Raw genomic sequence first — 22888 nt, 5'->3', positions numbered from 1 at the left:
TGTGGGATGGGTCAAGAGTGATTAGGTTACAGACCTTGAGAATCTTGAGGGAGTATATGTACACATGCATTTCTACCAAGACCATTTAAAGCTTGAAACACAAGCACGGTCACTTTACTTTGTAAAGGACGGAGCCAGTGCAGAACTGCTAACACTGGAGTTATGTGATCTCTTGGTTTTTTGTCGCAGTTAGTAGTCTGGCTGCAGCATTTTTAGAATAGTTGTAAAGGGGTAAAAGATGATTTACTAGTTGTTTACAATACTGCAGTCTAGAGGTAACAAAGGCACACATGGACCTCTGGAAAAATTAGTATGAAAATTGTTCTGAGGTGGAAAAAATGCTTCAGGACATGGCATTTGTCAAATTTGAAACATTTCAAAGATTTTTATTCTGTTTTAATAAAAGGAGTTAATGAAGCCTGATTAACCTTCCAGCTCTCAGCTACACGCTGCAGAAGTATCACGCAGTAATCATACTATGGGTTCACAGGCATGTTATATGCATGAAGAGTGAGGTTTGAATAACATTTTAAATTGTAATTTGGAGAATAAAGGCTCTAAAGATGCCTAATGACTGTAATTTCACAGCGCCCCAACTTTAAAAGATGTACAATATTTAGCAGCTAATATCAGTAATATATAGTATTTACATTAACATTTTAAGTGAAAACAATATCAAAGCCTATCAAATGTACAGCTTTAGGAAATGTGAAGATTTTGAACTTTTTACTGTATTTTCACTAGTTTTTCCTATCAATAAAGACCCCCAACCCCCATTACCACTCAAACTTCACCAAGGTATAAGAACATTTTCTGTGAATTATTAAAATAAACCTCAGAGAGAATAACTCTTTTACTCAGTGATTGTTTTTAATGTCGCTCTTAATTTGATCTGTTATTGTATATTTTTCACGTTTGTACGGGATATTGTATTTGTTTTAAATGTTATATACTTATGTTGTACGTGTATTTTGACTTTTGCTGCCATGATGCCAGATCTCTCTTGGAAATGAGATTTTTAATCTGGATAAATAAAAGACTAATAAAGACTTATTTTTTAAATGTATAATTACAGGATAGTCTGTATGTTTGTAGGAAACGGGAGAAAAAACAACAAACAAAAACAGAAAACCTACAGCATCTCATTTAAACATTTATGGCATCAAGTCCCAAAACCTTTGCACTCATTAAAGGGTTACACAGTATGAAAATCATTGTATTATTTTTAAATTTTGTACATTGTTAATGTTGTTTGGGACAAAAAAGAAAAAAGGCTGAGACTGAGTGCTAAATCTCATTTTATTGAAAGTGTTTACACATTTTACAAGTAGTACCCAAGTGTCCACTGACAGACTGTTTTCTAATCAAAGACATCTCATCGTGGGTCTTTATGGACAGTAAAAGTCAGATACTAAAGTGATTTTTTTTTTTTTTTTTTTTTTGCACTTAAATCTGAAATGTGACGCTGTTGGTATTAAAAAACAAACAAAAAACCCCAACAAGGACTCCCATAATCACAAGCAGCAATTACCAAATCATCTGAAGAGAGGAAAAAGCAGGGATGTATAATACAGTGGCCTATGTTACAGACAATGTCAAACAAAATACTGCAGTACTTTTACAAAGAACAAAGTAAAACACCAAAATAAACGCTTTCACAATGCAGGATGGGATTGTAGTGAAGCTTTCTGCCGTCCCCCTGACAGCACAGAGCTTGATGAGAATTTTTCTCCATCCGTGTTAGCAGAATCTTCTTACGTGTTGCTTCTGAAGCACGTATCAAACTTGAAGCCACTGATGCTTCCCAACTCACTAGTGGTCATCACCAGCGTTGCTGGTTGGGTCCTCGGTTGTATGGTGCGCGCTGACGCATCACTCTCATGTTACGGTATTTGGACACGATACTGTAACTCTTTCTGAACACTGGTCTCTGATTCGGAAAAGGACGCGGCACCAAGCTCTCCTTTTTCAAAAACAAACAAACAAACAAACAAACTTGTAATGAAGAATTAGTTTTAAAGAACGAATGCTTCTTTTCCATCAAGAGAGATGATCTCTGTACTTACCATGAGTGGTCTTCTAAAATTCCCAGACATTTCAGGGTCCATCTTCCGTGGACCACCAGTGAACTTTGTTCTCTGAAAAGCACAATGGTAAAAGCTGAGTATTTGTGCATTTGTGTGATTGTACCGTAACCACAATACAAATTCGTTTTACATTTTCCAAAACATTACTGCTGTGTTTTTAAACTAGTTTCAATGTCAGGATGCTATAAAGTGTTAATAGTTTGTCTTCATAGAGTTGGTTGATATGGACAAAACTTTTAGAAAATTATCACAATAGAGAAACAAGTCTGCATTACTAGCTGCAATAACCAGTCTATTCACCATCTCTTAAACTTATCAAAATTAAATGTTAAAATAAAATGTCCTTAAAAATCGGGAAACCTATGATTTTTGTTATAAGTTTGAGAACAAATTAACTAAATATCTAGCATTATTAATCATGTCTTAAAAATCTGCGAACAGCATCTAAAATCATTTAGGCTTCCTTTCAGTCACCTCGCACATTTCCTTTTTCTACACTACAAGTATCTGGATAAGAATACTTAGCTTCAGGTTTAGCAGATGTCCTTTTGCAGATAACAGAAACATGTCCATTATGATTGGCTGTTGTGGTGGCGTAACGACACCCTTAAGTAATGTCTGACAGGCCACATTATTGCCTGTCTGAATTTAAAAGCCTACAATTATCGACACTGACATTCTTTCCCTTCAATAAAGTACTGATTGTTTTATAGCCCAGCATGAAATTTTATTATGATTTCACTGAAAACATCTACATTAACATGCAGCCTATTTAGTTTCTTTCATATGTGATGTTGCAAAGATATTTAAATATAATTATTTTACCTTATTAATGCAGACTGATATTGTTTTAAAATACAATAATAAAAGTTTTGCTGATTATTACTGTACATTTAGAGCAGTCTGTCTTTACGGATTATCTTTTCTTCAGCACTGTTTCTTTCACTCACTTGCATGGGTCCGGGTCCGGGTCCTTTCCTTAAGGGTCTCCCAGGTCTGTAGCTGTCATGCATCATATTAACAGGCCTACAAAAAACAAATAGCCATCAGAAACCTGAAGAAGACCTTATTTTTATGCTTCTGTGAAATCATACATTTTTCCCATACAGCTAAAAGAGCATGAGGCTGTTACAGCAGTCTTTGAAAGAGACTGAACCTCCCAGTAAAGGAAGAACTCCGCCTCAAACACTGGGATAGTTCTTTCCAATGTACCTGAAGACCCTCTTATCCAAATATTCCTGTTTTCTGTCTTCAGGAGAAGATCTGGTATCACTTGACTTAGAGAGACGTCTGTGTGGTGTGGTATCTGCATCTGAACTGTGATCTAAAACAAACAAAAAACATTTGAAGACACTGCTTAAAACAGTTGACACCTTCAACAGATTATCAGATGAAAAAAAAAAAAAAATATTAGAAAGAGGACAAGTACACAAAAACCTGACTTACCACTCTTTGACTTTGGGCTGCGGCCCTTTGGAGGTGAGCAGTCCTTGGAGGAGGAGCTCGGTCCAGGTGGCCAGTGCGACAAAACGACAAGATCACGTTTCTCTATGGGAGAAGATCTGAGGGGAAAGTCACAGAGGTGGTGTTGAGAACACCAGTTCTGAACATAAATAACTTGAAATCTCTGAATAAAAACAGACCTCTACTACAAACTAAAAGAAAGCCTGTCAGCTCTTAAGTAATGCAATTTAAACCAGTAATGAACAAAACTGTTTTGTATGCTGACAATTCAAAAAGCCACGCATCGCTTGGGTACTTACAAAAAAACCCATGGAATGTCCATGCTCCTTTACTCCTATTTTTGTACCCTGAATCAATCAGTGCTCTCTTCATTTACTCAGTGATCGACAGAGGAGCCAAATGTTGGACGACGTTAAGAGATCAGCTTAGATCAGATCAAGTCTTCTATCATCCCTCTTTCACAAGTGCAGGAAGGCAATGCATTTTTCCCCCTAATGTCAGAATGAATTTCTGAAGGCTTTATAATCAGACCACACCATGTTGTTCCTTTAGTCATCTTCCGTTTTCATCATCCAAAGGGCTTCCCATGATTTAAAGGTGAGATTGGAGTCATCAAGTGATCTATAGTTCTGAAGGTAGAGGCACAGCTTGGTTTTTCTTAGTTTTAAGAGATGATCTAAAGGTTGTCTGTTCACAAACAAGTCCAGGTTTAGAGAGGACTTACTTGAGGCTTTTCAGTGCCAACAAAGGAGGCTTCCATCCAATCATACTCTTCTTCAATGTTGGGATGTTAGGTATATTGGAAGAAAAGGCTGGGATCAGTTTACCAGTTCTGCCATCGATGGGCTACAATGGCACTCAGTTTTCCTCTTCCATGGTAGTTTAAACTTACAGTTGGGTAGATCAGTGATATTCGACGGAGAATGTTTGTTTGAAACTGACAAGGTAGTGTCTTTACAGGTTGACATTCACAAGTTTGGGTTAGAGACTTTCGTTGCAGTTGCCTAGTAAAATGGCTCAAATGTTTTACTGTCCACGAGGCTTGTGATCCACACTTTATTTGATTTGGGTCAGACGTCAGACGGGACAGGTAACCTGATAGTCCAGCTCACGTTCACACTGATTTAAATTTAAATAAATAACAAGATGTGACGCAGATGCAAAGAGAAAGCTGATCTTGTATCTGTTCCCTTTTAGTATCACATTAGGATTGAGGCGTCTTGTAATATCTTTCCATTCTTTTGCATCCATTGGTGTCATATGTATGGGCCTCACTGATATTGCATACCTTTGTGATCTCAGTGCTTTTTCCAAAAAAATTTAAGATGTCATATCAAGACATTTCATACAAGCAAGGGTGATCTGATATGATTTGTCCATGACGTAGCTCTATAGTTGCCGTTGTTGATGGGATTATCCCTCATGCATTTCATTAGAAAATTTTCAAATAATTCTCCAGAACTGACATGATAGTTATGTGGGGTATGTCAGAAAAGATGGGGTGCTATGAGACCGTTTCTTATGAAGTTGTGGTGACTGCAGAGCAACAGTTCCAGCGCTTAGATCCACTGCATGAAGTGCAAGTAGCAGTTTGGCTCCTCTTCATTGTGCCGATTAGCAATGATGTAGTACCACTGAGCTTCATGGTTACGTTTGTCCAAACCATTTGATTCTGACAAGCTGATCCAGTCCTCCTGCTGTAAATGAATTTGCTTTACTTCTGTCTGACACAGAGTGGCTAAAATGCCAGGAAGTTCCACAGTGTCTGCATACTGGAAGCACACATCTGATGAAAGCTCAAGGAGGAAAAGTCCCGACTGTGGTAAGTGCTAGTTTTTGGGATGCTTTTTTTGGTTGTTTTTAAAATTTTTGTTCAATTCCTTGTCTCTGGTTTTAAATTATGTTTTCCAGACTCAAGCATTAGTTTGTTTACTGGATTATTTGAAGGGAACAAATTAAGGGTTATAGCTCAGCTAATTAATCACTGCAAATAAATACAAGTGCACTTCACCAGCTACTATGAACAGCAGCCATGTTAACTAGTGTCCCGAATTTATTTGATATTTACTGGCTTTTTGGTCTCTGCAATCATCCTCCACCTTGAAATTATGACTGTATGTGCAGCTTTCTTTCTGGCTCGTCTTACAATTTTTCTGTCTCATATCCTAACACCCTGAACAGCAATTAGTCATAAAACAATGTAAAGCTGTCAGATTTCTTTTTCCACAAGGAAATACGCATTTTAAGGCAACAATCGCTGTACTAAGTGACAATCGTACCATTTTCAGGAGGCTGTGATAAAATTTCAGCCCAATGGAGCCTTCAGCAGCACAGTGACCTCGTCTTCTGATTTGCGCCATTTGTTTTGGGGTTAGGATGGGCTGCTTAACTGCTTCTTGATAGAGCATAGACATAATGTGTTTCCTTATCTGGAGAGCTGAGTTAGGAGCAGGGGGGTCGGATAGGAAGCTCTGTGCAAGATCAGAACTTGAGAATGCGATGACCACGACTGCTGTAGTATGTGTATTCGCCTGTCTCCTTCATATATATTAGTATTATATATTGTTCACCGGCATCTCTCGTGAACACACTTCTGAACACCATGTTTCCACTAAGGTGAAGCATGTAATTACAGTTTAGTTGATGGCAAATGCGGTCCTCTTCACGCCCATCATTTATCTTGTTTTGCGTACAGAGACATACTGTTTTACATGAGAGCTGTTAACATCAATTTGTGGATGACAAGGGCTTCAGAACATGCTGACGAGCACTTCTTTTGAGATCAAGTCAGCAAGTGCTGACAGAGGAATCCTTTGACAGCAAAGCTCAAATAAGTTTTCCAAACTCTTCATCAAGGGGGTTATTAAATCTTTTGGCGAAGATTTAAATTAGATCCTGTGTAACAGACGCATAAAACTTCTCTCCATCCCACTTGACAGGTAGACACTCTGATACATATGTGGTGGTATGTGAAGGTGGCATGTGAAAACATTTGTGGATTTTCATCAACCGAACCACTGCTGCACATTTAGCTCATCACGACATCTCCTTTTTCCACAGTTGGGACCCCTTTCACATAGAGACATTCTTGACCTCCTAATCATCATCATCAAGCCCCTGCGAACAGTGCAACAAGGAAAATACCGTACCTGTGCGCGCTCAAGGACCGACGAGACTCCACCTGCTCTTTTCCTGTATCAGAGTCTCTGGAAGACTTGTTGGCACTGCTTTCTTCTCTGGGGAGTGACTGTGGGGGTTTTCCCCTTCTTGTCTCCACTTTTCTCAGGGGTGCTGCATTTAATTGGAAACGTTTCTTCCTGAGAGCAAGAACAGAGCTGGCATTTCCTTGTAAAGCAGAATCACCCAGGCGAAACCTCGGTCGCACATATGGGGGTATTCTGAGCCTCATGAGTGACTCTGCTTTGACTTGTCGGCTCTTAACCAGGAAACTTCTATCCCTAAGAGACAAGGGTTTGCCACCAAATGGCCTGGGAATGCTGAGCAGTTGGGGTCTCATTCTCCGGGGCTGTTTTGCATTGCCATGCTCCATTGCTGCGTCCGAGGAGGACATGCTGATGTCCGATATCCTCCTCTTGCGGGGTCCTGCCATTTGCCTCTCCTGAGGGCCCCTGTGGTAGGAGGATGAAGGTGATGGGCCTCCTTTCCATGAAGGGGATCTGTAAGGAGGTGGGTGAGGCACATCTTGTGCCCTCTCTCTACTGTGGGATCGGCTACCCTGCCTCTCCATGGGACCACGCTGGCGCCTGGAGTCTTGCTCAGATGACCACCTGCATATCCATCAAACAATAGAGAAATCATTATAATGACAGATCCATTGCCATTTTAAGTTGGAGACGGAACTTAACGCTTAAATGACAGAAGTAAACAGGTAGGAGTAAATTTTCAAAGAGTATTTACAGGTGTGATACTCCTCAATGGCAGGTATAACCACATTTACACAGGTCCCCCCCATTAATCCCCCTCTAATAACTATGAGCTGGGACATAGTAGAAGTAATCACTACAGCCCCTTTGACTGGGAGGACTGGCCACCTTCAGGCCTCTGCTTTAATAATTTTACCCAGCTGGGCTTGCTGCTTCACGGCTGTACCTCTCTGTACACGAGCCTCTCGCATGCATCTCTCTGGGGTTCCTCTGTGACCCCGAGGGCCCATGTTGCCCATTATGTGAGAATGATCCAGCCTCGTGCCAGCGCTTCACGTTGTGACCCGAGTGTTCCTGAGTGGGCCTTTCTCTTGGACTGTAATTCCCTCGAGGGTCTCGACTCCGCTGCTCCTGATGAGGAAAGCCTGAATGCCTTTTGGGGCCTTTAAAAGATCCCTGGTAGCCTGGTGCAGAGCCTGGCCTCCTATCAGCTGGGTGGCCACGAAAATGCCTTGGGGAAGATGATCTGTGACCAGAGGGGTGACCATGAAAAGATGGACCTCTCTGACTATGATGTCCTTGCGCAGGACCATGAGATGATGACTGATGCTGGACTTGAGGGGAGCGGGTTGGCCTAGATGGAGGCAGCCGTCTCTGGCTATGGTGTGGTTCCATTTTAGGATGGTACGGTTGAAAGGAATCCTGATTTTGGGACCTCCAGTTATTAAAACGTGGCTCCCTTTGCTCTCCCATCAGAGGAACTCTTCTGACAGGTGGGGGTCGTCCTCTACCTCTGGATTCCCTCCAGTTAAGTGGAGGCTTTGCAGGGTAGCCCTGGGCATCTCTTCGACTTCTAGAACTGGGGTTGTAATTGCCTTCATTGTGTCCAGTAGCATGACTGTCTCCATAAGGTCTAACAGGACACAAGAAACACAAAAACTGGTAAGTTCCACCAAACACTTTAAATCATTTTGAAAAATGAAGTTCAGAGTTCACGTCAAGTCATTAACTTTATGATGAACATAACACCAGGTGATGCTAGTGCAACTAGATACAACTGAAAGACATTACCTGGGCTTTAAGCGTGGTGGTCCAAAATGCGTTCGGACCATCTTTGGCAGACAGTGAATAATCTATGGACAGAAAGAAATTGAAATCATTGACCCTAATGAGATGTAATGCTAGACTGTCAAAGAGGCCTATCCTGACTTCTCAGCCATCCACAATTAATGGGTAACTTTTACACCCCCCCGCTGAGTTGCAATTTGAACTGGTTTTCTTATACTCACTATTTCTCTCTCTCTTTTTTAATCTCTCATGTTTTAAATGATTTGGGGTATTTTTTTTTTTAAAAGCTGCTTAAATGTCTATTTCTATCATTCTAATAAAAACGCAATTAAAAACATGTCTGAAATTTGTTTTCATTGCTCTAAAATACCAAGTCTAAACTCAGTCATTTAAATATGGCTCTATACTTAGGAGCAATTTCTTAAAGTTACTTTATAAGCATAAACGATGATGGGCTAAGCTCATTCTGCATTTTTTCAGTACACAAAGGAGCTGAACATGGCAGCAACCCCACATCCAGTGATTTGGATGGGTGATAGTTTAATTATAATGGGACCAGCAGTGATGTTATCAGCAGTGCCACTAATCAGTCCGGTTTTCATTAAAATCAATTGTAATTTACATATTCCTTCAAAACAACTACCCAAGATGGCTGCGCAGTGTCCATACTTGCTTCTAGAGAGGCTTTCACAGAAACTCAGTCACACTTTCTAAAGGAATAAACACTAAATTGGATGTTACAAAGATATTACAAAAAAAAAAAAAAAAGACAGCGAGAGAGAAAAAGAGAGGGTTTTCTTTTAGCGCCGACTGCTTCTCGTTTCTAACGAATATGTCGTTTATATTCGCCTAAATTCATCATGTTTAGAGCATCCCAGTCATGAGAATAAGTAAGAAATTGCGGTAACACCGCCATGAAGGGACCATGTTTCCCACACCTCCTTTTACCAGAGCCTCTTGGCTCATTGTGGCGTCCCTAATTAAACTCGACGGCTAAACAGTTTGCTACGAAAAGACAAAAAAACCAGGCGACCTCCATTAATACAGGCTTGATTGTATCGTCGTAAATTCTAACTTAAAAGTAGCACGCGTAGGCTGGGTGGGTTTACCATGGTGGCCACCGTTTTAGTTTCGTTCAGGAGCAGAGCTGACCGTGCTTCCATTTTTGGCATCAGCTCGCTTCAGCTGTTGGTGAAAATAACACCAGACAAGCACGGGTGAAAACCACCCCACGCCAGGCCCGAGTACATCGCCTCAATGTTTTGACTAGGTCAACATTTGTTTTTGTTTTTGAAAAAGAAGAAACTAAAAGCGCATCTAATTGCAAAGTTAGCTAAGCATAGCTAGCTACTTGGGATATTTCGTTAGTTGGTAACGTCCCTACGCTAACCTTCCAAAATGACATTCACCCGAATCCTTTCAAAGGAGTAACAACACGTTACAAAAAAAAAAAAAAACAAAAGGTTCACCAATGCGTGCAATTCGGCCATTTCGAGAGGTACTTACCTAAACGCAATGGAAGAGTGAAAGACGAACGCTTCGCACAACACAACACTCGCCGCCTTACAGCCTTCTTCTTCTTCTACTGCTTCTTCTTGTATTTTTCTCGGCAGTTAGCGAAAAGCTTAAAGGCGCAGTAGCGCCACCTTCTGTGTCATGACGCTATCGTAGCAATCATTTTAGTTTAGCATAAACTGGAGGATATCCTACCCACCGCAAGAAGTCAGTAAATAATCAACGCGAAACAGGCAGAAAAAATGTTATAAACACGGTGCTAGTAAATAAGCATAGTCATTGTTCATTTCAGGGTTTACAGACTGCTGAGTGCTTATGATCCTCAGCACCAGTGCTTCATATAATAGGCACACATGACCACAGAGCCAAAAAAAGTCGAAATTCTCAGTTTTGCGCTTTATTGTTTCAGATATCCATGCTAATCATGCACAATGTCTACAGTAATTACATAAGCTGAGTGACTGACACTGGTTTCATGTATAGCAATGAGCAAGCGTGAATACTTCTTTGATGTGGCTTTGTGTATTATTAGTTCATATCCATTTTCCAGTCCTCCAGCTGTTTGAATATGCAAAATATATATAGATGTGTATATCAAACCATAACTCAGATATATGATTTATATTTCAATGTGGCTACTTTGCATAAGACTGTTATATGGCCACTGATTTGGGTTGTTTGACAACAAAAACTAAATGTCACTTCTTAACTGCACTGAATGTCGACATTACTGTCTGCACCATGGCAGACATTATGCATTTCAAACCAAGTTTCAAGTGTTACAGGTCACAGACACACAACTATCCCAGTGGTCATGTTAAGATAAACACAAAATAAGCAGCTGCTCAGTCCCAGATAAGGCATCTCTACTGAAAATACATTTTAACACAATACAGAAAGTGAATGTCACTGAATTGTTGAAGAAGTGTTCATGATCTCAGATGTAAGGGGGGGTCAGCAGTAAACAGTATCTTTAAAGCTACAGGCCAGATCATTTGCAAGTCGCTCAGCAAACATTCCTGTCCCTGCGCCCTTCAGTCCTATACTTCAGTATCCAGACATAGAGGGAAATTTCTGTTTCACAGATAATATATCTTTAATATCTCTAATATATCTTTTTAAATAACAGGAAGTTTAAGGCTGCCTTGCTTTCTTGATTTCTGTATATTTGTAGAAGACTGGTTCTGCTCTGCACAATACTGGTACTTTCTTTGCATTGATGACATGACTTGTTTTTAGTTTGCTGCAACATTCAAGTTTACTTGGAATTTTTTTAAGGTCATTTCCCTCCTCATTTGCATGCAGTTAGAAAGATTTGAAAAGGGAATAAAGGGAAAATATCAAGATTATTGTTTGCTGGGAGAGAAAGTAAATAATACATAGTTGGAGTAGTCTGCCTGGATTTTAGTTTGTTACGTAAATCCAATATCAATACACACACCAGTAACATTGCCAGTTAGCATTAAAAATAAACCTGTCATGAACATTAAATTGTCTTGCCTTCCCAGCAACACTTTGAAGATCATTTAAAGGCTTAGGAGGGTGTTTGGAAAGGCTACAGTCATCAGTGCTCTGAGCAGGCTTTAATACAACATGAAAATGAACTGGGAGCCAGTAAGGAATCTGTGCAGGGCAAGCTCTTTCCCAGCTAATGTAATTAAGTAATAGTATGTTTTTGAAATTTTTCTAGTATTCAAATCCCTGATATTTTTTCTCCATTGTGTCACACATCTACTGACTGTCTTTCATAAGTGGATACTTGTCCTCAAAACAAGAACTGCAGATTCACAACAGCTGTAACACAGTCATTTGCTATGTTATTACTAAATAGGAGATGTTTTGTTTATATTGAAGGTCATATTGTACATTTTTAGGTCAATCTCTATGGCTCTATTCCCATTACTTTAATGACACAAGAGCACATAGTCAAAATGTGACATCCTGTGAGCGTATGTGTGCCTGTGTGTGAGAGACAGACAGAGAGGACAGAGACAAGGCAAGCAAGAGAGGAAGAGAAAGGAATTAATCGGCTACTTGATGCTTAGTTTATTCGAGGACGGAGGTGCCATCCCAATGAGCTTTGAGTCTGAGACGGGACTGACGACACCCTCAATGAGGTTCTTGTTGCAGTCACCGATGCTGCTTTCAGAGGACAGTTTAGCATAGGTGACGCTCCCTGTCAGGTCCATCAGCTCTTCGAGGGCCCGGGTGTTACTCATGCCACTGCTCTGGATTTCATTGACAGGCGAGAACTCTGGGATCGAAATGAGTTCTTCCTTTGAGGCCGGGCTGAAATATGACAATATGAGAAATCATATATATTACATATTCACACAGTCTCCCCCCCTCACACTTTAGTAATAAAGTGTTACCCGATGACTCACCTGACTTCCATCGACTGCACCTCATCGCAAGACCCTGTGTGCTTCACATTGAGTGGCTCCAGCTTGATGACTGGTGGTGACAGGTTTCCCATTGGCAGGGGTTTCACAGGAGGTCTACCAACCCCAAGCTGGGACCCTCCTTTATCCTTTCCCCCAGCTTTGTCAGCTGCTGGCACATCCACGCTCTGCTCTTTGCTTGCTTCAGCTGTTGGAGCATTCCTCTTCAAGGCACTTCCTCCACCCTTTCCTCCACTGTTCATCATAACGCCCTCTCCCCTCAGCTTTGTGGGTTCTTTCATGATTTGGTCTGTGACATTAACACTTGCTCTGTGCTGCTGGTTTACATTCATTTCCATCTCTCCCCCCTCTTGCTGGAGTACACAGGCTTTGGCTACTTTAAGTTGGCTGCTAATCTCTTCCCTGGTTTGTCTTGTCTCAGATTTCTTGTCAGGAACACTGTGCGTCACAAGATGAGTGTTGTTTTTTACTTGCTTCTGATTGTCCATCTGTGCTGCTGCTGCCGTGACTGTGTCTGTCTTCCCGAGAGCAGTGTCCTTTATTTTGACCTGAACTATGACCTGCTCTTTAACCTGAAAGTCAACCTTTTTGGTTGCTGGCTCTTTAACCTGAGCATTGCTTTGAATAGTCTTTATATTACCTGTGAAGAATTAAAAGATTTATTTTTTACAGTGGGCTTTCCTTTGTGCCGACTGTCCAGTTCAACATTAACATTTAATTTAAGTTTTAGCAGAAGATATCACAGATGTCATTACCGACAGCATCGGCTTAGCAGGTAAAAAAAAAAAAAGGGACAGCTCAAATAAAGCATAAGCTCAGACTGTGCAGAGCAGCCTGCTGGAGACAGAGCTGAATAAATCTTCCAAGGGCAGTTTCAAGAGCGGCTAATTTTACAGTCAGCTCCCTTGGCACTTCACTGAAAGGTGCCCTTTCAGCACCAGGAAGGAAGTCCTTGTCTCCTCATACGCCACCAAATGTTGCAGAAACACCATGAAAGATTTTAAATGCATAGAAATGTGGCTTCATCAGCTGAGGGTGACACTCATTCTTCTGAATAATCAAAGCCAAAGCACCAGAACAAGCCAAATCATAAAAATGTAGATGCTGTGGCACATGCTGAAAATTAGCTACTGCAAATTCATTCAAGCTAAATCAGTGGTTCTCAAAGTGGGGTCCGGGGGAATGTCCATAGCCATTGGGGTGTGAGTAAGTACACTGTACATAGGAACCATTTTCAACTATGTCATCTTTGGGCCAATAGAAACTGAGAAATGATCATGATACATCTGTCATTTCACTCAGGGTAAAACAAGCCCTTCTCACTGTTGCATAGCTTGGTTGAGTTGGCTGACATATTGAGTTTGGTTTTCCTGAGAGCTGAAACGGGATGGCCAGTATGCACTATGTGTGAAAATATACAACTGCTTTGCACCTAAACCAACTGAAATGCGTTGGTGTTTAATACCATAAGACAGGCGTGGAAACACACAGTTGCAATGACATTTTGAATGGGACTGTTAGAAGCTGGTGGCTTATTGGTGCTGGGACTACGAGGGGGCCCTTAGAAGATGTGCTCCCTTGTAAGGAGCAGCTGCCCTGGCACCCAAAAGTTTGAGAACCCTTGAAATAAATCATAAACCTTGCATGCCCTGTTTGCTTCTTTACAGCAGAGCACAGTAAGCAGGACCAGCAAGCAAAACTTAGCGAATCAGCAGGGGGGGACTGAATAACACACTAACCTGGTGGCGAGACGCACTTTGTCTCCACCTGTTCCTCCGTCTGATTCAGCGCAGAACAGAGACGATCAAGTAAACATTTAAGGCAATCAGGACACACAACCAAAGTATCACCAATGATAGAATTTAATAAAGATAACAACATGAGAAAGTTGCAGTAAATTAAAGTCAAAAGAAAAAAATATCAAACAGTCAGCAGGTGCTTAAAGGCAGCAGGTCTACTGTATGAGAACAGAAGCTGTCTCTTACAGTACCTTCAAATCAGCTTCACCTTTCCTAGTTCTCTTCATAATCTCCTCAATCCTCTGGAAAAGAATATCAATATTCAATCACTATGAGAACTTTCCAGATATTCAAACAGATATTTCAACGAAGAAATGCAATCTGAATACAGCAGTTGATTTGTCTGTGTCTAAAATAACCTTTTTTCTTTGTTGCCGCTCCTCTTCCTCTTGCTGTGTCTGCAGTTCTCTGTCTTGCCGCTGACGCTCCACATCCTCTTGAACCAGGACTTTGGCTTTTTCTCTCTGTTGAGAGCAAGAAGATCCATACATAGCCAAAGACTGCAATGATCTACACAGTAATCCAACATTTTAAAGACAAGAAATCTACAAAAATCTAATTCCAGATTAATTAGCAATAATAACAGTCCAGCACTTTATAAAGACCACTGACCTCTCTGTCCATCTGGGCCTGTAGCTCCTTCTCCTGCTGTTCCTTCTTTCGTTTCTCTTCTTCTTGTTTCAAATGAGCGTCTGCCTCACTCTTTCCTCTCTCCTTCACTTGCTGATTCACTGCCTCCTGCCGTTGCTGCTCCTGTGCAAGTTGCTTCCGTTCCTCTCGTAACCTGATCCACATGCGTATGAATTTGTCATCAACATTTTTTACATTTATACCAGTCCTTATTTAAGGTCATTCCAGATCAATAAGCTCACCTTCCTTCTTTTTCTTGCTGCTCCCGTTTTTTCTCCTCCAGTTCTTTCTGAGCCCGAGCCTGGCGCCTACGCTCAGCCAGCAACCTGCTAGCCTCCTCTGCATTTGATGTGCCAGCAGCCACCTTGCCTGTGCATGGTGCTGCTTCTATCACACAAACAAAGATAGAGTGAGACTCTTCCATATGTACTAAAACTGAATGTAAAGGGGAAAAAATGGAACTTATAGAATCCACCTTTTTTCTTGTCTCCATCCTGAAAATTGCTCTGTGTCATCTTCTCTAAGGGATCTCCTTTGGAAGTCAGCTGGTTCCCTCTTTCAGGCGACTGACATTTTTCAATGGTGTCTCCTTTGAGGTACTTATCGGAGGATTTGGTTTTAGCGATTTCAGTACTGGCCATACTCTTCTGAGGTGGTGGAGATGAAATTAAGCTGTTGATGTCAGCGCTCTTTTTCACTGCAGTCTCAGCTTTGGTGTGCTCGCCCTTTTTTCCCACCTTGTCATTTCCTGTTTTTTTATCATCACTCGGGTTGGGGAGCTGTCTTGTCGGAGAGTAATGGTACTGATGTGCATTGCTAGGAGACTGGGCGCGAATCCTAGATGGTATCCTGCACACAGAAGGAGATGCCCAGCTTAAGAATATAGTTTTATAACAAACTGAACAAAGTACTGCTCATGCTCAGAGATACATTTGCCCACCTTTTACCAGCAGTTTAGCTTACTTGGAAGGGGTGGGAGGGGAAGCCAAATGTTTGGTGAAACTGGCAGGAGATTCAGATCTTCTCACAGGGGACCCACAACCTGGGGATGCAGTTCTTCTCTCTCTGCGCAGCCGCTCTTTCTGTAAGAAGTGTTGGCTTCATTTAAATCATAGCCTGTATCCACTAATGTCTCGTTCTTAAAGATGTTGTGTCAAGGTCTAACCTTTGGGGTGTTGGGAGTGGACTGAGAGCCTCCCTGAAGTCCAGCTCTGTTCTGATCTACACGGTTCACCGAGGTGTGGAAAGGTGACCTGTGAGGGCTGCAGGGTGCTGCATGATGACAGAAATGATACTTGGTGAATGATACTCACTGATAGAGAGATAAAGATACAGCAGTAGGAGTACTGGACAGCGGGTGCTGCATACAACTAAAGCTTACACACTTATTTTTACAGCAAAAAATAAGCTACACAGTATCAGAGCTGGAGGCATTCCTTTTTTTTTAAACACTGCATTTCCTCTCTCTGATTAAAAAGAAGGCATCGAGCTTTCAGCTTAGGCTAAGCAAAGTCTAATGTAGAAAACATTTCACTGCATCTGCATTTTTGTGGTTCAGCCATCAGTCAGACATAATAAGGTATTAACACTTTCATTTTAGCAATTAACCCATGCACTACAGTGCACTACAGTGCAGCATGATGCAACCCAACGTGGCAGTACAGTGGCTGTGAAAAACAGTGCAGAAACCCACTCCCAACATTTGGTTTGTGACTGCAAATGAAAACAGACACAGATTTTTGTGCAAACTCAAATTACAAAAGCAAAGGCCCTAAACACTGACCACCTTGCAACACCCACGTCATATTTTTTTGCCATCCTTTGCACCTTGTCATCAAGATGAGCAGTCTCTAAGGAGTGCAGTCATCTCAGCGTGGCTGTATCTGTGTCTATTTTTGTGCACATATTTTTATTCTAGGTCACGTACGATTAATCTCTGAAACCGCCTGCTCCAGGGACCCAAAGGCAGCACCACTTAGCTGCACTTACTCTGAAAACCTAATTTCAGGTTATCACAATAAAACACCCCAACCCATCTGGAAACTCTGAAAACACCCTCCAGCATTTCAGATTCAGGATCCAGAGTTTAACTACATAATTTAAATACTAATCCAGAAGTTGTTTTCTGGATTACAGGAATGTCTCTGCCACAGTGAAACAGCAAAAATCTCATATAGGAATGCTTAATTAAGCTTGATGATGATGAATTAATGGAGGAAACAAGTTTAAACTAACAAGATTCAGTCTGTGAAAAAGCTGACACTGTGCACTTTTATTGTCCTCTTTCTCCTGCATGGTGTTCTACTTGCAGATGTGCTGCTGAGTTGGCAAAGAAAAGCAAACTGAAATATTTCTGCGTGCATTTATGTGAAAATTACATTACATCAGATTAAGACAAGTATTTTAGGACAAATGTTTAGAAATATGACAGCAAAACCTCTTTTTCTGATAACATCTTTGTCTTGATTTCAATCCCTGAAGGCATAGTACTGTGTTCACAGTGCTGTGCCTCTATGCTGTCTTTGCAAATAACTCAAATGTAAAAACCACTGCAAAAACATTCACAACGAGGCCTGCAAAACATACAAAAGCAAAGAAGCCATAAAACTGAGCAACAGAGTAACTTAACAGGCGTGCGTTACAGAAAGAAAAATTTGCCGGACACACAGCACACGGTAACTCTTGGATGAACAGGTGGGGTAATGGATTTGGGAGGCAAGGGGGGCTAAACTTTACCAGATTCGCTGACAGCAGGAATGGGGGAGGCAATGCCATGGGAAAAGGCGGAGGCAGCAGAGAGAGGGAGTGGGGCATTCTCACAGTCACCTATAGGCAGCGGGCGGAGCAGAGCAAACAGAGCATTTATGAACAGTTTATCTGAGCAATTCCTCATCCAGTTGTAGAGACCAGCAGGGATGCTGTGAAGCCATGTAACAGAAACACTTTTTTCCTTTAATTTAAAGCTGCTTGTAGTTTTTGCTTGTTTTTGAGTGTATAAACATGGAGTTAGTGTATCAGCTACTTTGCTTCATTCATTTGCAGACATTTAAACAGACAGTTCTCTCCAAAATGAAACTGACATATTTTTATTCTCCATAGTGCTATTATCCATCGTCTTCCCTTGTGTAGTGCCAAAAAATACACATAAAAGCGAGGTGTGTCTTTCCAGAAAACATGTTCCTGATGCTCAATAGAAATCCACAAACGTTGTTGGATGCAATTTATTTTCTGTCTATCAACCCACACCTGCCTACCGTATCACTGTGTAGAAGGGTGTGTGTATCTACCTATGACGACAGACTTGGGTCAGTGTGACAGGATGTAAACATTAGCCCCCACCCTCCCCTCAGCTGAGCTCTAATATCAGCTATACTGTGCATGCTTCTTTTGGTTGGCAGGTGTAGTTTAGTAGAAAGAAAATAGTTCCTACATGAAACAAGGTTTGGATTTTTTTCCTGGAAAGAGACAAAGTTGCATAAGAATGAGGATGGGGGGACATTTGTCACTACCGAGCAGAGGAACTGTCCTTCAAGAAGATGCTGATTAGCGATACACCCGTGCTGTGTAATTCCACCATGTCTTTGCAGAAAAACAGGAAAACATCTCTGTTCATGCGTATTTCAGCAGCCAGGCTGTCAGCCATGATCAGCCCTCTTTAACACACACATAGTGTTTTCCTGTGTTATGTTATCTAACAGAAATACAGCAAAATGTAGCTGCAGTGTCTTTTCAGTATCCTGCTATTTCAGACCATCCCACAATATGCTTCCATGCTTCTGTGTTCTCAGAAAAAAAAACCCCAAACTATTCTTACCTGCTCCTTGATGGTAGCCTCTGCTGCAGCGTTTTGTCCTCTGCTCCAGCTGGAGGCTGCGCTCCAGAGAGCGTTTCATCAGGGCCTCGAGCCGCTCCTGAATGCAGCACAGCAGAGGTGACTTTTACACAAACACTACAACTTCACCATACTCACTGATCACAAACACACAAGACAATAAAATGCTGACCCGCTCCTCCTCGAGCTGCTGCCTCCTCTTTTCCTCCACTGCAGCTCTGCGAAGATCCTCTTTCTGCCTCTGCTCCTCCAGCCGCCTCCAGCGTTCCTCCACTGTGCGTTCATACTGCAGCCGTGCTCTGCGCTCCTTCTCCCTGATTAGCTGTTCCCGGGCCGCTGAGAGAGACAGAGTGTCTTTTTGCTCTTTGCTTGTTCGTGCATCACACATACCATGACTTTCCTTCTCTTTAGTACATTGGTTTAGTTTAATTTAATTTGGTTAAGTTGAGCTTGTGTCTCTATCCATGCCCAAGATGAAATCATGAAGTGAGAAAACCCTGTCATCATGAGGTCACCACTGGTGCTGCGGGATTATCTGTGAGTAGGAGACCTACTTTTGTGGACTTTCCTATCTTAAACTCTCTAAAGTGACACAGCACATCATATCAGAAACCCAGTGAACTCAAAGTGCATCCTCTAGCCCTTCTATAACCAATTAGACTGCAGAAGAAGGGGGGAAAAAAACGACTGACTGAAACTGGAAAGGAACGAAATGCCAGAGGCCAACAGAAAACAAAACAAAAACCAGGACATCACCTACCCAGGCTTCTCTCCCTCTCCTCTCGCCGCTCCTTGGCTAAACGCATCCTGTCGTCTGTCTTCAAGTAACCCTCCAGAACTGAAAGAGGAAAGATATTAGAGAGCAAAAACAGGGTAGTGGCAATAAAAGAAAAAAATAAAACAAAAACAAAACTTGAAACTTACTTGGTTTACCTCCATGGTTGCTGCTGACATTAGCAGGTAGGTGGGAAGGGGAAGCGTGCCCATTCATGTGTAGCTTCTTCTCTGTGTTAGATGGGGCTGGTTGGAGGGATGGAGGGAAAGGACACTCAGCTTTGCATGAAGTGGGGTGACATCAGTGCACTGCTACTTTCTCATCAGCAGAGGGAAACATTCATTCAGCTTGATTAGGGGCTACTGTGTGGCAAAATGCTCAGTCAAGAAGTGCCAAAACAAGTAAGACAGGGGAGGAAACTATCCTCCATGTGGGAGTGAGTCCACATATGCTGACTGTCGCTTTTTGTTATTGTTGCTGAGCGTTCACAAGCCGCTCCTCCATTCACCGATAACAGTGAGGCCCTCAAGCACGCTGCCCTAATATTCGCAGGCCTACAGTCTATAAGCAATTGTGCAAAAGTCCAAATGATTGGAGAGTAAGTGAATTTAATCCAGATTAAACAGATTAATGGAAGGAAAAGTGTGATTTATGTGACAGAAGCCAGAGAGGATTACTCACTGTTTTTTCCAGTCCGGGCTGGAGAGCTGTGACTGTTTGTTGGAGATTTCTTGTCAGGAAGTAGACTGATGGATGGCGGTGCCATCTTTTCACCTAAAGCACAAAACAAAGCAACACTTGGTGTGCTCATCTAACGATACGGTCATTTTACTACATCAATGTCACAAAATCACTGCGTGAACAGAAAAGCTTGCCTGTGTACTTATATTGGTAAATACACTGGAGTGAACAGGATTTATGAAGAGGTTTTATATATATATATCCCTCTATATCTATATATTTAAAAAAATTCCTATTATAGTCATTCTAATCCTTTTTGGTCCATTAAAGTATGTTTATGGAACTGTGATGTCATATTTGTGACAATTTCTGCTGCTCTCTTGGCCAGATTTATCTTGAAAAACATATTTTTTTATTTCCACCCAATAAATAAAGGAAATGTAACAGTCACTTTGCCAAAAACTGATTGGAGCTTCTAACATGTGACAGTAATATTCCTTTTTCGTTCAAAGTAACTTCATGAGAGATATGTTTGGGATATTTTTTCACACATTATAGGCCAAAAAGTCATTTATAACACTTTAAATTCCCAGTCTATTTTTGCACAACACATGAACACAGTCACATGATGTGTTCTCATTTTAAGTCTTTTCCCTTAATAAATAGAGTGACACCCATAAATTAGAGTAATAAGTCAGAATATAAACCCTTTCGGATTTTAAGCTTTAGAACAAATAGATTTTCTAAAAGTTCTAGAGTCAAAACAAACACATTAACGATCAAATATTATCCTGTGAGATGATTATTGTCCTGAAATGAATCCTGAAATAAGTCAGTAGCACATCATCAGTGTAAAGCCGAGCCATGAAAATTTTTAATTCCACAGATTCACTCAATCGATCTGTGCGTCGCTGGCTGAAATGTCCTCACACAGCCAGTCGCTTCACTTCATCAAGTGAATTACTTCCTTTCCAGTCAGGGCTTTTATTGCCTGCTGAAACCTGGCAGACAACACAGACTCCTTTTTCAGCATGATCTGAGTGACATCAGACACGAGAGCTAAACGTTAATGCTCAGCTGACTTCATTAAACATATCCCTGCGCTCACTCATCGATTTGTAACATTTCCATGATGACATGAGCTCTTTTATTGGTCACAGGTAAGTCTACCTCTGAGTAAGGTGGTTGCAATTATTTACTGTAGCTTTTACAGCTTTGAGGGTAATAAAGACCAGGCTGTCTCTGTTTTATGGAGGAGCCTGTCAGATTATTCCTAAACATTAAAAATACATTTGTGTGTATCTATCTATATGTAAATTTATATATATGTGTGTGTGTGTGTGTGTGTGGAAGCTGAAGAGCTCATGGAGATGAAGTTGCTTTAAAAGCATTTAGAGGTGTAAATATTGAGTTCTTTCTTCTTTCTCCTGTATGAAGCAGTGAACTACAGTGACACGGCACATCTTTCGTCATGATAGGTAATTTGATTATTGTGCATCAGGGATATTTCTCCTCTTTCAGGGTGTACAGGGTGGAAACTAAACAAAGTGAAAGCTTATTGTTCAGCTTATTGCTATTTTTATTGCACAAAGTCTGAACAGAAATGACTTCTTGTAACATCACCCACAGGCCTCTCTTGTACCTCCACCCATTTGGACCTTTTTGAGCGTCGTCACAGCAAACAAAACAAAAATAATGGCAATAATAATAAAGAGCAAGATGGGCTCAGCATGGGACCCCCTATCAAAGCCCTAGCATTGATATCTACCCCCACACAGCTCACACAACGACAGAAACACACAAAGAAACAACGCATTCCTCTCGCTCGCATTTACTCCGGATTAGTGATTTAGCTTTTTTTCAATGAAAGTGAGGTCGGGCATGCACTTTACAGACATTACCGCCATCCCCACAGTGGCTATTAAGTGAGAGAGAGAAAAAAGACGCTGGAGCTGGATCATCACCGCACAGCGTCAGGCAGATAAAGCAGCAGCGCTAATATGAGTTGCGTCATGCATGAGTCTGCTTTAAATCCACGACGAGGAGCGTAAACAAACCCCACATACATCAGGCTTACCTGTGACTGCGCCGGATGAGGCGACTGTTTTCGCCATGGTAGCTATTACAGTCAGAACAGCCTACACCCAAATGTCATCCAAAGCGCGCTACAGTGATGCAGCACGGCGATCCGTTTCCCTCCAGCAGCACTGATAATCGCAGCCACGGCGGACCAACACGAACACACAGCATTCAGCGAGGTGCACTGAAGGTCGCTATGCGGCTGTGGTGAAACGTGGATGGAGGAGAGAGAGAAAGATGCTGCTGGAAATGAAGCGGCAATGATAAAGCGTATACAAACCCCGTGTGCTCGCCAAACCACAGAGTGCGTCTGCACGGCGTGAGCGCGCACTCATTCACGGGCCGTCACACATTACCGGCAGATGGAGATTTCCACTCAGTGCAAACAGCAGGCGGGCCCAGAGTGAGCACACTTTGACGCAACGACAGATTGCGGGGACACTATGTATAAGCAATGTGTTGTTGTTGTTGTTGTTAATTGTAATAGCCTCGTTTCAGCAAAGAGAATTTATATTAAGCTAAATCTGCGTGTCACACAACTCAAGAAAAGACTCGTTATTGTGACAGTGATGCTCATACAGCACTTCACTCATGATACAACATTTTTTTATATTATTTTTCAGCATTATGCAATATGCTGAGCATTGCAATTTATCAACTTTCTTTTTGAGT

The 22888-nt window shown here is 41.5% G+C and overlaps 2 protein-coding genes across 4 annotated transcripts; both read right to left on the bottom strand.

Moving 5' to 3' along the window:
- Positions 1-1280: 1280 nt before the first annotated feature.
- Positions 1281-10105, bottom strand: si:ch211-114c12.2 (uncharacterized protein LOC336578 homolog). 2 transcript variants are annotated; one of them, XM_031760010.2, is made up of 9 exons: positions 10010-10105; positions 8507-8568; positions 7632-8348; positions 6701-7339; positions 3534-3649; positions 3300-3411; positions 3038-3113; positions 2067-2138; positions 1281-1963 (listed from the first exon to the last, which is right to left on the bottom strand). In XM_031760010.2, exons 2-9 carry the CDS (start codon positions 8545-8547, stop codon positions 1823-1825), a joined length of 1914 nt encoding a protein of 637 aa, XP_031615870.2. In that variant the 5' UTR covers positions 8548-8568; positions 10010-10105; the 3' UTR covers positions 1281-1822. The 2 variants fall into 2 exon arrangements, with proteins under 2 accessions (XP_031615870.2, XP_031615871.2); XM_031760011.2 differs by having other exon boundaries at positions 7662-8348.
- A 310-nt stretch (positions 10106-10415) lies between these two features.
- map7d2a (MAP7 domain containing 2a) lies at positions 10416-22598 on the bottom strand. 2 transcript variants are annotated; one of them, XM_031760015.2, is made up of 18 exons: positions 22573-22598; positions 22215-22418; positions 20138-20230; positions 19606-19701; positions 19442-19519; positions 18854-19017; positions 18664-18760; positions 17586-17675; positions 16015-16121; positions 15813-15931; positions 15325-15698; positions 15092-15236; positions 14832-15003; positions 14579-14683; positions 14411-14461; positions 14160-14199; positions 12403-13060; positions 10416-12307 (listed from the first exon to the last, which is right to left on the bottom strand). In XM_031760015.2, exons 2-18 carry the CDS (start codon positions 22249-22251, stop codon positions 12049-12051), a joined length of 2685 nt encoding a protein of 894 aa, XP_031615875.2. In that variant the 5' UTR covers positions 22252-22418; positions 22573-22598; the 3' UTR covers positions 10416-12048. The 2 variants fall into 2 exon arrangements, with proteins under 2 accessions (XP_031615875.2, XP_031615880.2); XM_031760020.2 differs by lacking the exons at positions 17586-17675; positions 22573-22598 and having other exon boundaries at positions 22215-22541.
- Positions 22599-22888: the final 290 nt, after the last annotated feature.

Source organism: Oreochromis aureus, linkage group 10 (genome assembly GCF_013358895.1).
Source record: "Oreochromis aureus strain Israel breed Guangdong linkage group 10, ZZ_aureus, whole genome shotgun sequence".
NCBI classification, from domain to species: domain Eukaryota; kingdom Metazoa; phylum Chordata; class Actinopteri; order Cichliformes; family Cichlidae; genus Oreochromis; species Oreochromis aureus.
This window is presented reverse-complemented; position numbering and strand designations above follow the sequence as displayed.